At 36.7% G+C, this 15,231-nt stretch overlaps 1 protein-coding gene across 1 annotated transcript; it reads right to left on the bottom strand.

Annotated features, from left to right (window-relative positions):
• Window positions 1-312: 312 nt before the first annotated feature.
• Window positions 313-8,927, bottom strand: LOC117409153 (G-protein coupled receptor 54-like). Its single transcript, XM_058995961.1, has 5 exons — window positions 8,617-8,927; window positions 7,962-8,086; window positions 6,950-7,085; window positions 3,769-4,007; window positions 313-2,342 (listed from the first exon to the last, which is right to left on the bottom strand). The coding sequence occupies exons 1-5, from the start codon at window positions 8,918-8,920 to the stop codon at window positions 1,992-1,994; spliced, it is 1,155 nt and encodes a 384-aa protein (XP_058851944.1). The 5' UTR covers window positions 8,921-8,927; the 3' UTR covers window positions 313-1,991.
• Window positions 8,928-15,231: the final 6,304 nt, after the last annotated feature.

Raw genomic sequence — 15,231 nt, 5'->3', positions numbered from 1 at the left:
CATTTCACTGAACCAGTTGTAATTTGCTGATTTAATTGCACCACAGATTACATTTTATATTTGTTTACTTTATCCCGGCTTGGGTCAGTTTTTGATTACACAAATTAACAGTTACATCGGCCATTATATTTGTGTACCTTTATCCCAAATCTGCACTAGAAAAAAAATAGTATTATTGTATTTCTTTGAAAATAAAGCAAAACGAGAAACATGCTCAGCCACAAATGTTTTATTAAAATATCTCAGTAGCACAAAAGCAATAATCATTATCTTACAAAGTATTATTTTTTAAAGCACAACAAGTGTGTTTTCCACATCTATTCATAGAAATATTAGCGAAATATGCAGTTTATATCCTGTAATCAGTAATACAGCCAGGTGATTATTATTAATAATAATAATAATAATAATAATAATAATAATAATAATAATAATAATAATCATAATCTTTATTTTTATATAGCGCCTTTCATAGTGGACCACGATCACAAAGCGCTTTACAAGATACGAGACTAGGGTGTGTAAACTATGCATCAGCTGCAGAGTCACTTACAACTACGTCTCACCCGAAAGACGGAGCACAAGGAGGTTAAGTGACCTGCTCAGGGTCACACAATGAGTCAGTGGCAGAGGTGGGATTTGAACCGGGGACCTCCTGGTTACAAGCCCATTCCTTTAAACACTGGAGGTGCTTAAAGAAAACATCAAAACATAACCTATTGAGATTATTTAAAACCCTTTTATAAAAACTCAATTTATAGTTACTCCTAATATACAGTGTATAGACACGTCCAAGCTATAGAAAGAAATTGTGTAAGGAGAAACTATACATATTTCCATAAGGCAGCTTGTGCCTGCCAGTCTTTTATTTGAATACAACTTTGCTAGCACTCTGGCAGTGACTTCATCGATTGTTTCAGGTAGAGGTGTTTTATGCTAGTGAGGGAGACGGTTCACTCTATATACCCTCTAGTTTCCTAGTTAGGAACTTTTTAAAAGGTTAGTGACAAGTTGGTCTAAGAAACTTTTAAAATATGTAATTATATATTCATTAAAAAACTGCGTCTACAGAGGTCACTGTTGTTGCATGATAAAACACAATTCCTGGTATTGTTTGCTTAAAACACGAATAATACAGAAAAAAGCACAAGAAGACACTTTGTTCTTACTAAAGTATAGTCTAAGAAATATATACATGAAGATTTATATCCCTCGCTTATAGCTGACCTCAAGTTCAAGCCCTCTCTTCTAGTTGGTGACTTCAGTTAGTGTATTGATCCAATTGGCTAGTCGAACTGTGATTTACTGTAAGAAAGTCTCAGAAATAGCTCATTAACTGAGAGGATTGCATTACCCTCATTGCTGTAATTGTGTGTCCATATTGCTGTTTAATAGTGATTCATTTCAAACAGCACTTGTCAAATCCTGATCACATTAATAAAGCAGGATTATGTTATTATGTAACTGTGTTTGTCAACTTTTCTAATGATTTAATTTACAAGTCGGTTTTATTTTACTACTATAAATACTGGTTCTATTGTTATTAGCTTCCAGTTGTTTGATCATATTAAGGATTTAGAAATTAAATTAGTTTTAACGAACAAACATTTTGGTTCTAAACATTTTGAACATTTGTATTTATCAAACTATACTTAACACAGAGTTGTACTATAAATAAGCACCTTTTCATGTTTATCCATCACATTGTTTCCTTCAATATGAACAAATATTACCAACCAAGGAGTGGACTTCTAAGGGAATAAATCGATCAGAAAAAAACTAACTTTACATTAATGTCTAGAATGAGTAACAACATAATGAATCAAATCAATGCTCTACTCCTTGAGATTAGTGGTAGCTCTTATGCAATCTCAATATACATTTACGATGAGTGGAGGAGGTAATCTTTAGATGCAAAGATTTTTTTTAAATAAAATTTTAAGATACAATTATTTTTTCTAAATTTATGAAACCTCCATCAGGCCTTGTGTTTATGTTCCAGATGAAACAAAGTGCATTTCAGTGTTCACAACAGCTCCCCCTGTGGTGCCAACTCTCTGTTTGAAGATAAAAGGAAATGCCTTTTTAAAAGACTTTCTGAAGTTGGCCCCCATGAAAGCATACACGATGGGGTTGACAGATGAGTTGGAGTAGGACATGCAGTGGGCCCAAATTTTGATCTTGTACGTCTCATAATTCTTCTGAAAGTTGGAGTCGAAAGCCTGAAAGAGGATGAAGAATTGAATGGGACCCCAGCAGATTGTAAAGAGCACGACAATCACCACCACCATCTTGGAAATCTTGGTGCGTATAGCCTCAGATCTTTCTGCTAAAAGCTGGACCTGCAAGATATTAGACATAGGCATGCTGTAGATATTGTCATTTGCATCTCTTAAATAAACTGAAATGAATAGATAAATGTACATTATATAAATTACAATATTTTTCATAAAGTTAGCACAGTCCTCAGTTGGCTAGATGTAGCAGAGAACCATTTTATTATTTGATGCATTCTCTGCCAGTGATTGTTTTACTAGCTTACCAATTACTGAAAGAGAAAGCATGTTTTCATGGAACCTAGAAAATATCAATAGTGTTTAAACATCAAGGTTTCACTTATTGTATTAATATACTTGTATATCACTGTGACATTGTTTTTCCTATGTTGCTGAGATGAATTCGAAGAGGGGTGGAAACATATATATCAGAATGGATACGCATGAAATAAATACATTCATGGTCTTTACTGTGACAAAAAATGTCCATCAGCATATGGTTGCCTGACTTCTTTATAGTTAACCATGATTGTTTTTTTTTAATTTACACACACACAAGGAACACCTGATTAAGATGAAACACTCAGCTCATATTCAGGAAGGACCCAGGAAACAAAAAGATGATAAATATACAATAATTTCCTTCACAAAATAGGATTCCTAAGATGGGCACACACTCTAGTGCCTAAGTTCAAGATAATAAATGAATAAGGCACTCAAGAAGCACAGCATCATGTGCTAATCTACCTTGAGCTTGTTTTCTTAATAACAGGCTTAATTAGAGTATACTGAATCTAAACCACTTTCACTGACTCTTGACCTGTCAGGACATTAGTGCATCCTCTGATTCTGTCTTCAGAAACTCTAAGCAGAACACTTTGGGGTAGACATACACAGTGACCCTCAGCTCTCGTAGTTTGCATCAGCATATGGAGAGACAACCTGCTGACGCCCTTGGATAATATGGACAACCTGACCCTAGAACTGACCCCAGTATAACCAAATGCTAAAACTAAACCAGCACACTTCCATGGGTATTTAGCAGCTTTCAAATGTTTACTATATTTAAAGACTAGAATAATGAAGGGAAGGTTGCTCTAAATTTTTAAGTTGGGTGCCATTTTGTATCAAAGTGTTCTGTAAGCGTGTGAGTAATTTCACATGCTGACAGTTGATACAAAAGCTCTCCCTCATGCTCACATTTTCTTTACACGTTTCACTGCACCCCCGATGACACATTTCATCTGGGCTAACACAGTTTCACTGTATGTGTCACTTCTTTGTTCAGAATTAGTGAAACCCTTATAACAGCCTACTACAGTTTACCATTGTAACGGTAGAAAATCACACTAAAATGGCAAACCAATTATATATAAGCATAGTAAAGCACGATTAAAAAAAAAATTTAAAAAAAACATGGTTGGCCCTAATTAAGTGCACATGACATGTTACAAGAATGTATTGTTCTATTTTTATCATGCACAAATCTTACCTGGTAGTTGTTATCTGATGGTTCAACCACTGGTCTGCTCATTCTTTTCAGCATGAATGCATAGCAAACACAAATTGTAACAAGTGGCAGAAGATACACTGCCAAAAAGGTGTAGAGAATGAACGTCTTCTGATGGTAGACTGAGGGGAACGCCTCGATGCAGTACGTCTGAGGTCCATACCAGTATCCTGTGTCTAGCGTCTGATATGCAGCAACAGGAACGGACAGAACAAAGGAACCTGAAATACAGACATTAAAACTTGGAAGACTCTGTTTTCTGCTTTTTTGGCCTTGTGACTATCTGGAAGAGGAATTAGGTTGACATATACTATTACGTTTATAGTTCATTATTTGTTTTTTTATTCAGGCATCAAAGAGACCCTGTGACAGAGCGCGAATGAATCCTAGTCAACAATCTTAGCTGCTCAATAACATAGACAGGATCTCCAGCCTTTAATGACAAATTAGAAGAAAAATCAAGAACAAAGTTTTAGTGGTCTGAATAATTCTGTAACTTTCATTTGCCTCAGTCTGCTGGTCCTTTTTTTGGCAGCTAAATCTCGTAGCCATTTTAGCAGCAGAAGCTGCTAGAGAGTCAATTATCCGATCTTTGATCAACAGTACTGTTTAATCAACCGAACGCACCTGTAATCATGTGATGAATTACGTGTGGTGTATTATGCACACAGCCTCTGCAGCAGACTGAGGCAAATGAAAGTTACATAATTATTCAGATCACTAAAACCTTAGATGGAGCATTGTGTGCTTTAAATTGTTACAGTTAAGCAAATTAAAACAGTCACCTCATTCTTGATTTTTCTTCTATTTTGTCAGCAAGGGCTGGAGATCCGGTCTATGTTATTAAAATCTGAGGTATTATAGATCACTGTGCCATTCACAATCTATGTATGGTACATAAGGCTTTGTGGTCCAGTGGTTAAAGAAAAGGGCTTGTAACCAGGAGGTCCCTGGTTCAAATCCCACCTCAGCCACTGACTCATTGTGTGACCCTGAGCAAGTCACTTGTGCTCCGTCTTTCGGGTGAGACGTAGTTGTAAGTGACTCTGCAGCTGATGCATAGTTCACACACCCTAGTCTCTGCAAGTCGCCTTGGATAAACAAATAATAATAGCATTGTTTAATGCTGTCTCAGAGGAATAAATATTGACCTGTCGCTTGCTCCTCTGCATATGCGCTGTGGAAGCAGCTGGGACACGCAATGGGAGATGCGTTGCCAGGCAACCAATTGAGCAGGGAGGTTCGGGGCTTGGCTGATCGAGAGTTCCTGATTGGCTAGAGGCCGTACCACGGGGAACCTACGGCCAGTTCAAAAAGCAGTTGCGCCCCAGATCTTGGCTGCTGCTAGGCCACTGACCCACAGACGTGTGCTGCACTGACATTTTCGTGTTTCACTGAAGATGAGAGTGTCTGCTCCAGGGGAAAAAGACTACAGAACCCTTCATCTGCCAGACAGATTCAGTGAAGACACTGCCCAGCCGGGATCATCGGAAGTCGCAGGGCAGATGCCGGGACTCTGGGTGCAGTCGAGATAGTTTAGTTTAGGGATGTTTATCCCATACCACTATAGTGAGGATTTCATAGTGTACAATCAGCACTCACATATCCGACTATACAATTGTGACTTCAGTGACGGTTAAACGAGTGTGACGCATATCTGATTATTTCATTTTGGCCCGTTCCACCCTTGTCCGTTTTTTCAGGGCACACAAAAAGATACAATGTCAAAATTACATAACTGAAAGGACTGTGTTTTAAAATAAGTATAATTCAATTTAGATGCACTGTAGTTGGTTTTGTTGGTATATATTTTCAACAGAAGTATTTTAATTCAGAACCATATGGTTCTGAAAATATCACTTGCCAAAAGAGATGACAGGTGGACTGTAATACAGTACATACTTTTAAATCCGGTACGTATTGTAGCAGTATGTAAAATTCCCCATTAACGACCCAACAGCAGAATTAAATAAAAAATGTTACCAAGCACAGAACTGAGTAAAACGGGAAAGGCAATGCAATTTAGCAAAAGATATTTTAAAAAAAAAACAGTTTTCAGAATTAAAACAGCATCCAAAGTTAGTATTCAAAATTGCATATAGTGCTCGATACGGCCCTAATGTCACAGTTCACTTGCAAATGAAAATGCGCAAAAGCAACTAAAGATCACAGATTTTTTTTTTTTAATGCATCACAGTATCTAAAACTGTTTAATGATTAACTGTTTTACATTACCGTAGCTTGTCTCGTTTAATATTTATTTTTTTGCTGCATTTTCATCATGTGAAACTGGAGGAAGAGCTGTGTAACTGCACAATAAAGACAAACTGATTTGGCACGCAAGAAAGAAAATGCGGGTTGTTACGGATAAACAAATAAATGGTAATATTGAAGACATGGGCTTTGTGTCAGAAAACTGGTGATGGAGTCGGAAATCACATGTGACGGGTAATTGCATTAATTTGTTACATATATATGGAAATTGATTTGTTTCTTAATACAAGGACAGTATCTGACTGTAGTAGGTTCTGACATGTATCTCAGTGTAGTATATCCAAGTGCTGACTGTAGTAGGTTCCTGGAGCGAGACCTCTCTTTTAGTGGGAGTAGCGCTCGCCATCTGTGGGCTTTTATTTGATAGCTGTGTTTTGTTGATTAAATCTGGCACTAGGGTTACCATTGTTGGTACCCTAGTGTCTGCACTTGTATGTTTATTAAATATGTGCGCCTGTGCGGCATGTTAAACACCAATGCTCTGTGTCTTGGCTCTTATTATCAGTGACGACCCACACAGGTAACGTCTCCCCCTGTTACACCTGCATCAGTAAATAGCTTTGGTATCTGCTCTATTTTTGATGTGTTCAAAACATAATTCTGCCTTTCATTGAATACAGGTTAAATATAAACGATTGTTTATGCTTCCAGATACATTTTCTAAGTATTGTTTTGACCTATTTTGCTCTATCAAACCTCAGTTCTAAAAATAAATAAACAAAACAATGTACAGGGCACCTCGCCCTGTTACAGAGACCCAACAATTAAATAAATTATGCAGATACATTATAATAAATAATATATGTATTTTTAAAATTTTATTTTATGCTCCTCATGGTACTTGAAGCAAAAAATCTTTTTGATCTTAGATATAGCAATAGACAGATACCTATCCAGATGCCAACGCTGACTGCCATAGCCACTCTGGAAGTACGATGCCGCAGCGACTGTAGTGGGTAGACAGTGGCGTAGCAGCGGTCCATGCTCATGGCTGTTAGGGTGATGCAGGTTGCTTGTGCTGTCACCTGCAGAGTTAGAAGAGGACATGTAGTACAAAATGGTTACTGCTTATACATATGATTACCAAGTTAAATCACCTGTATAAAAAAAAAAGAATCTGTCTATAATGATCAATTTTAAATTATAAGGGTTATATATTTACAAAGTGTTTATTAAAGTTTTTTTTTTAAAGGAAAAATAATCTGCAAATATTATAGAACTAGCAAGACACATCTAGGGTGCATGTAGCTCTTAAATTAACCTCTGGGGATATTTATTGGAAGCTTTGGAATCAATACTTTCTTGAAATGTAAAATACCAAAGCAATACATAAAAGCTAAGGCAATACCTAAAATACATGTACTGTAATCTTAATTGCACACTTCTTAAAAAAAATGCATGTTACCTGTATTATAATATGAAAGAATAACAGAAAGCAATTATTAGTAATAATAAATAGCAAGGATAAAGGTCAGCATAAACCATTTGTACTTCTAAGTGCTGTATCATAAATAATCTCTGGGGGTTGTTTATTGGAAGCTTCGGGACTTCGGTGTTCTGTTTTTTATTTTAAAAAAAAAATTAAATATATATATATATATATATATATATATATATATATCTTAAATCTAAAAAAGAGAATGTAACTGCCTCTAAAGTCTACAGTACAATATTACAAAGTTAAGTTACTGGCACCAGCTCCACGGTCAGCTTACTGTACCATGACTTTCAAGTGTCATATTAACATCATATTAACATAATATGTGAATATGTGTGAATAAATTGCTTTATACTGTGTGTAATTGCATTTTCTCTGCCTCACCTTGCTTACATCAATAATGTTACATTAATCGGTTGCTTTGTTATTTATAAGTGTTAACCCAATGCCAGCAGTCACAAACCTGTTGCAGGTAGTTGACGATTCTGCACATGAAGTCCCCAAAGACCCAGCTAGGCAGAGGGTACAGCGTGGCAGTGAAAGGCACACAGCAGACAAGGAAAAGTATGTCCGTGGTGGCTAAGTTTGCTGTTGAAATAATACAAACATATATAAATTAAACTACAAAGCAGAAAATTATTTTGCATTAACTTGTGATATACTACACATTTTAAATGTGTGGGTAAGACTGGTGGAAAACACTGGGTTGTTTTTGGTCCCTTGTAAAAGTTTATCATGGTAAATCTGTTTAGCTCAATTAAGTTTGATATAAACTAACTGTTCTTGCAGAAACCAACAACAATCTAGAACAGTTTAATGAAAACAATAACACATTTCATCATGTTTATGTAATGCAGGAGTTGAAGCTTTGTGAATATGACCCAGTCAGTGCTTCAATGATATGTTAGTAATGAAAACTGCACTGTGAGTTCTTAACTTCAAATGAATTATTAAATAATGTGTTGTTGTCTTGTTTGTGGTATTTTTTCTTTTTTGCTGTAGTATAGACATTGTTAATCCATTACACCAAGTGGAAATATAATAAATGCTATGTGAACAAAACAATCCAGAGATCTGGATCTGTACCAGTTTTGGAATTAAATCTTGTTAGATCTTACCTATGTAAAAGTTAGTGACGGTCCTCATCTGCCTGTGTTTGGTAATCACATAAATAACCAAAGAGTTTCCCACCAGCCCCACCAACATGATGAGGGCAAAAAAGAGAGGAACCAGCCATGCATCAACCAGCAAAGGTGGGCTTTGGTCCACCAGTTTGACAGCAGACCCATTACAATCTGAACTCTGATAGGGTTGAGCTCCTGGTCCCTCCAAAGGAAGGCTTGAATCAGTTCCACAAACAGGCAACCCAGTGTCATTTATCAATTTAATTTCAGCTTGGTCTATACCCATCAGAGGATCCATGATAAGTCACTCCTGGTACCTCTGACTTGCAGCTTCAGTCTGTGCACAGCTTCTGTAATATGCTTCAGTAGAGCCAATCAGCACCAACCAGGTTTTACGTAGCACAAGCAGTTATTAAAACATGATGCTCACAATTGTTTATTCCAGTAGTATCAAGGACACTCCTTAAGAACCACAGTCGTCATTGATTTTTTTGAAGAAAAAAAAAAAAGACAGATCTCAAGATAGTCCCTTGAAAGTAAAATCAACACTTGCAACATGTGAAAGTAATTAATTTAATAGCTGTGTCTTTTAGTTATCAAAGAATACCACGAGGAGCAAGCACAGATTACTTTTTTTATTCCATTTAAATAACAAACCTGGTATTTCTGATACCAGCCTCAATTCATCTCAAATCTTCAGAGGAGAGCTTTCCACTGTTCATCAATGGAATCCCTATCCCTCTGCAATCTCAGAAAGATCAGTGAATTACTTGCATACAGTGAAGCTCTAACACTTTTTAGCGATCAAAGGTCAACAACAAGCTGTTAGTGTGATGCATTGAAAGCTATTTAACGCCTAGAATTTGGTCTCCGTTAATGCCACTGCAGAGATCATCTGAAACAAGAATCCTGTTCTTTCTTATCTTCACAGTATTTCAACACACTTTTACTCTGAAGAGAATCAGGGATGTTCTCTATGACTGGATTTAAAACAGGACTATTTTCTTAAAGGGGGTGTGGCAGAAAAAAAATGTTAAATGTTTTTCTCATTGGTTTAATTTCATTGCTTTTCTCGTCTGTTTTAAATAAAATAGGGCTATATATCAATGTTATTATATACTAGATAATTACTTTTGTGTAAAGGTGATGCATTTATCGGGGTGTCACATTTATTGCTTCATTTTTTTCAATCAGGCCCCTTCAACAAAGGGGCTATAGTACCCCAAATATTTGTCACTGTGTCAATTAATTTTTAATTAAAAATGTCTGCATGTATTTAAAGAGATGACAAATATATTTTCAGTGTAGCATCCAGTCACTACTCGCACAGAGCCCCCTTCAATGATTTTATTAAAATAATTTTTAAACTATTTCGTAGCCTATTTGATATATGTTACACACATGGAGCATTTTAATCAATGTGTATTTTATTTTGCAGGGAGATTTATGTCACTCATCACGGTAATGTTTTCCTCATAGCTCTCAGATAGGGTTGTCAACAGGCTCCAGAATCTCAGGACACTTTAAGGCAGGTCAGGTTTTTTTTAACTCACCTCTCTAATAGCCAGCTGAATATGCGGTTAAAGAGATCTAAGTCTGGTGAAGACCAGTCGATGATGTGGTTATCTGAAGTTAGAATAGAAGCGGCTTTAGCTGAAAAGACTTTGTGGTACTCAAATAACATGGTACCCCAGTGGAACATGGTACCCCACTCTTACAGAGTTCCATGACGTAGAATAAATACTGATCTAGCTCATTGCGCTGGTGTGTGTAGACTGAGCAGAGAACGTCACAGTAAATGGAAAAGGCGAGGACGAATTCCCCCAGGGTCAAGTTCTTCAGCAGGCGTGGGTCATGGGATTTGAGGGTAACTGAAAGATCACCGCAATTGATTACATGGTGGTCCAAAAACTTGCAATAAGTATGGAGACCAGATTTATGTTTTTACCTTTGATTATATGTTTCACAATGTTGGCTGAAAGAGAATGACGCTTAATACTACCTGCTGAGTGGGAACCGGAAGCCGTTGCTGATGCCAGGTTGTACTCTGGAAAGTCGATAGCGGGACCAAGGCTGAGGAGCAGGAAGTGGAAGCTACTGCAGGATTTGAAGATGGAGGAAAGGAGGTAATGGCCACCGATGATTGTAGTGAGCCTCGGTTTTCTAAGTTGTCATCCCGATCATTGATGGTTGTTATAGGCTGGATGAAGACTTTTAAATCATCAAAGATACTCTGATGGATGTGGAGAGCTGGGTCTCCGGATGGAATTTGAGAAGGCTCTGCGAAGTCAGGAGTGGTGTGCGAAGTGGGTAAGGGTATGTCCGCTTAATGTTGCTTGCAGGCGGGGAGGAAAGACGGGCTCTGCGGATATGGCTTTGCAGTAAGAGTTGAAAAGGGCCATGCGATCACTGCTGGTGGGAATGTTGATGCCTTTATTACACCAAGCTTTTAGAAGTTTGGAGATAGGCCAATCTTTGTAGTGCAGTTGCAGTTGGGATTGAGTATTAGACCGGCACTTTGAACGGCATGGCACAGTTGCCGGGTTGGCTGGTGAAGATGTTGCTGAAGGAAACGGACGGCCGAGAACTAACTTCACCGCAGGAATGATCGAAAATTAGTTGTTCTGAGACTCCTGATTGGCGCATCCAGTAAAGGTACTCCGCATGCGCCCTATAGCCAGGAGATCGCGGGTTCGAATCCAGGCTATGTCATTGCCAACTGTGACCGGGAGTTCCCAGGGGGTGGTGCACAATTGGCCGAGCTCCGCCTGGATAGGGAGGGCTTAGGTCGGCAGGGCAATCCACAGTTCACCGCACACCAGTGACTCCTGTGGCTGATACGGCACCTGCGGATCTGCTGTGGAGCCATTCAGATCTGAGTTGTCCTCCGGCACTGTAGGTCTGATGGCTTCACTGTGGATCTGCAGTGTGAAAAAAGACGGCTAGGCAGGGACACGTTTCGAAGGACGCGTGTGTCAGCTGCCGTTCCCCGAGTTGCCGGGGGGTTGCAACGGTGAACCGGGATTAATAAAAATACAATTGGCGAGAATACAAATTGGGGAGAAAACTGGGGTAAAATCATTGGCAACGACTAAACTTAAATAAATAAATAAATAAAATGTGTTGCTCGAAATCGTCTAAATCGGACGTGGAAGCAAAGCGACTGTATTTTGACACTGATGGAGCGAATTCAATAGGTGAGCTATTGTTCTGTTTAAAGCAAAATGCTAGGCTGAAGCACGTTTGAATAGGTAAGTCACTATTCGGACACAGTCTGAATGTTTAAAAACTAAAAAAACACTTGACAGGGAAGGTGTGTGTGATTAGGGTTTAAATAGGAAATTGGTAATGATAGACAGCAATTAATTAAGAGCACCCTGTGTCATGGAAAATAAGTAGCCTCTTGCCTTTTTGCACATGCGTGAAATTCTGAATCGTTTGAGTTGAAGTTTACAGGACGCCATTGTTTTGTTTTTTTTAAGAAGCGAGAGGTACTGCAAACAGTTTTTATTTTTTTACTACAAAAAGTGATTTTTTAAAAAAAAAAAAAACTGTGACATTTGTCGTTTTAAATATCATAGTGTAAAGTAAATTTACGTTTAATGTATTAATGTAATGTAATTGAATTTAATCTTCAGGGGCTTTTTTTTCAAAGCTTTGGTAATCGGATTTCCGCGTTTGATCTGGATTATATTGTGCAGTTGGGTTTTTCAAAACATTGAAATGCGATCGGGATTACTGTGATCCGGATTTCGTTTTGGTAATCCGATCGCATTTTTAATCACGATTAAATGTTGCAGTAGGGTTTTTCGGAATTTAAAGAGGAGATCAGGATTACTTTGATCCAAAATACCAGGATTATTGTGATCCTACTGCGGAGGTGGATTTAGCTTTTAAATGATCATAGAACATCGATATTTTGTTTGAATTGTCATAGCAAACACACGCTATATGTCCAAATAGAGTGTTAGAATATATTATTTACATATTTATTTAAGTTCTGTATCCATGCAAGCAAACAGGAAAACACATATTTAGTGGTATAGCTTTAATTTAAAAAAAGCATATGTATACACCTTCACATACACCTCCTTAAACTAAGATCGTCTGAGAGATGCTGGACTCCCGACCGACGAGGAAGACGATGAAGATGTCTAAAAACACATATCCTTTTTTCAAAAGTTTTATTTTTATTCAATTTAGATTTAGTGATTTAATTTCTGCTAAGTAGGCATAAATAAAATAACCATTATTTGCATGGGTTATATGTGCACTAACATTAAAAGTGATTTAGATTCTGTTAAAATATAAAACAAATATAAATAAAGTTGTGTATTAATCATTATTACCACAATCTTATTTAATTTGTTAAATTAGGTTATATCATAAAAAAAGGCATCTGAAAAAAAAATAAAATTTAAGAACTAGCCTACTTCAAAAAACTGGATTTCGCAATCATGTTTATTTGTTATCTGGATAAATGTAATCCAGCAGTGACATTTTTTGAAAAACTGGATCAAAATAATCCAGATAAAAGTAATCTTGCACAAAATATAGCATTACAAAATCCGGATCACTTTGATCCAAATTAAAAGTTTTGAAAAACCGGCCCTAGGTGTGTTTGCAATGTGTTTTTAGCAAAAATCAATGTTTTAAAAACATATTTTTGATAGTATAATTTATATTTGTGTGTATTTAAAATCACTCAACAAACGATTACTTCTTTTCAAAAAAATTAGTTCCTGTCATACAAAAGCAAAGTACAGTATTTGTTGTTGTTATTTATTTGCTTAGAGGATGCCCTTATCCAGGGCGAGTTACAGAGGTTGCAGAATATCACAATACAGTTAAGGTGTATTTAAGTGCTATTTAAGTTATGTAGGTGTTTATGTAGGCTCACTTGAACTAAGTTATAATACCACTGTACATTTGCTCTGATTTTGAACTTTTCCAGTAATTTGAATGGAGTGAAGTACGAACACTTCTTCATGTACAAAATACTGTTTTTGTCGTTTTTAATCAAGTCTACATGTGGGAAGGTGGGCTAAAACTGTAAACGTTTAATTTATACAGAGTGAATAATAGAAGAACGCACTGAACGACTGGCTTAAATGTGCTTTAGAGTAATTCCATGATTTATTATGGGCATCTGTACCAGTTAACATGGTGGCCGCGTTACATGATAGACACGTACTCGCTGTATATAGTATTACAGTTTGGATAGCTCTCCCTCCATGAAAGTCTTTAATCCTCACTTTCACAATAAGTCTCTATCCGTGGTATATTAGGAAAAATAAAACAGCATATCACATGTTGTAGTATAACAACTACCATATACATAAGTCATTTTAAAATATTTTTATCTCCTTTAAGAATTCCAGAGTTGACTTCGCTGTATGCTTTAGGTCATTGTTGGAAGATAAGGTTTCTGTCAATCAGCCTACAAACATGGCATCATTACTTTGTAGAATGTTTTGATACATGGCTGCATTCATTCACTTTTCAATCAAATCTCTAGTCCCTGCACTGCTAAAACACCCCCATATCACAATCAGACCACCCTGTTAAACTGTTCAATAGACTCATACTCGCTGACACAAATACAGGTCTTAAAAATGTCTTTTTGTTTGTATAATTTATATTTGTGTGTAGTTTAAATCACGTCTTCTCAAACGTTTACTTTCAAAAATGTCGTTCTTGTCATACCCTAAGGAAGTATTTAAGCTTTTGTAGGTTCCTTTTAAACTAAGTTATGTTAATATCACTGTAAATTTCACTGAACTTCACTTCAACAATAAATGTCTCCATTAGTGGTATTTCAGGAAAAATGTGAAAATTACTATGTAAAGCTGCGTGAGAACTCATTCTTCACCGAAAGTTTTTCGATTTTTTATTATTTTTATGTTGTACATCAGTGCAGCTCAGTTTAAGAATACTTATTGTACCATAACTTAATTCATGACCTTGCTTTATCATTTGAAAGATATCACATGTATCCTATATAAAGACATCATGCATCATATATCATATATCACAAAATATCATAAATTAATACTTAAGCCCATTTACATTTCTCAAGTAATAAAATACTTTTATTTAAACATATAAAATAATGCAATAAAAGAAAAACAACTGTGTAAGGGTGGTTATGGGAAGGAAAGGATAACATATTTACAGGAGGTGTGGTTTAATTCCATGCTGGAGGTTTTCTAGGAATATATCGTTACCTGTGTCACTCATATGGACACCACCACCCCTCCCCTAAAAAGCCCAACCTGATCATATTTAATTTCAGGATACCATACTGAATCCCCCCTAAACCCCTTACAAAATCAGAAATGACATTGTTCACCCATTTACGTGCTTTGTTTATTTTTGGAGATGCTTTTACATCTTTCCAAAGATGTCTCTGGGTGATGCACAAGATTTTTTAAATCGTTTTTCATTCTTTGAATTAATTCCACGCTTTTCAATTTTCCTAAATCATTGCCTCCAGCATGGATTACCAGGATATCGGGTTCAGAAACAGGGGAATTGAAAATTTAAATCATAAACAACATTTTTAAAAAAAGGTGCCATCTCATTCCCCTCCAACCGAACCTGTGGACA

This window comes from Acipenser ruthenus, chromosome 2, assembly GCF_902713425.1.
Source record: "Acipenser ruthenus chromosome 2, fAciRut3.2 maternal haplotype, whole genome shotgun sequence".
Classification (NCBI taxonomy): Eukaryota; Metazoa; Chordata; class Actinopteri; order Acipenseriformes; family Acipenseridae; genus Acipenser; species Acipenser ruthenus.
This window is presented reverse-complemented; position numbering and strand designations above follow the sequence as displayed.

Excerpts from the sequence above, each read along its gene's own strand:
- LOC117409153 (XM_058995961.1), bottom strand. The coding sequence starts at position 8,920 with ATGGATCCTCTGATGGGTATAGACCAAGCTGAAATTAAATTGATAAAT. Across the intron at positions 4,008-6,949 it reads CAGCGTTGGCATCTGGATAG|GTTCCTTTGTTCTGTCCGTT; the intron begins GTATCTGTCTAT and ends TCTGTATTTCAG. Across the intron at positions 2,343-3,768 it reads CATCAGATAACAACTACCAG|GTCCAGCTTTTAGCAGAAAG; the intron begins GTAAGATTTGTG and ends AATATCTTGCAG.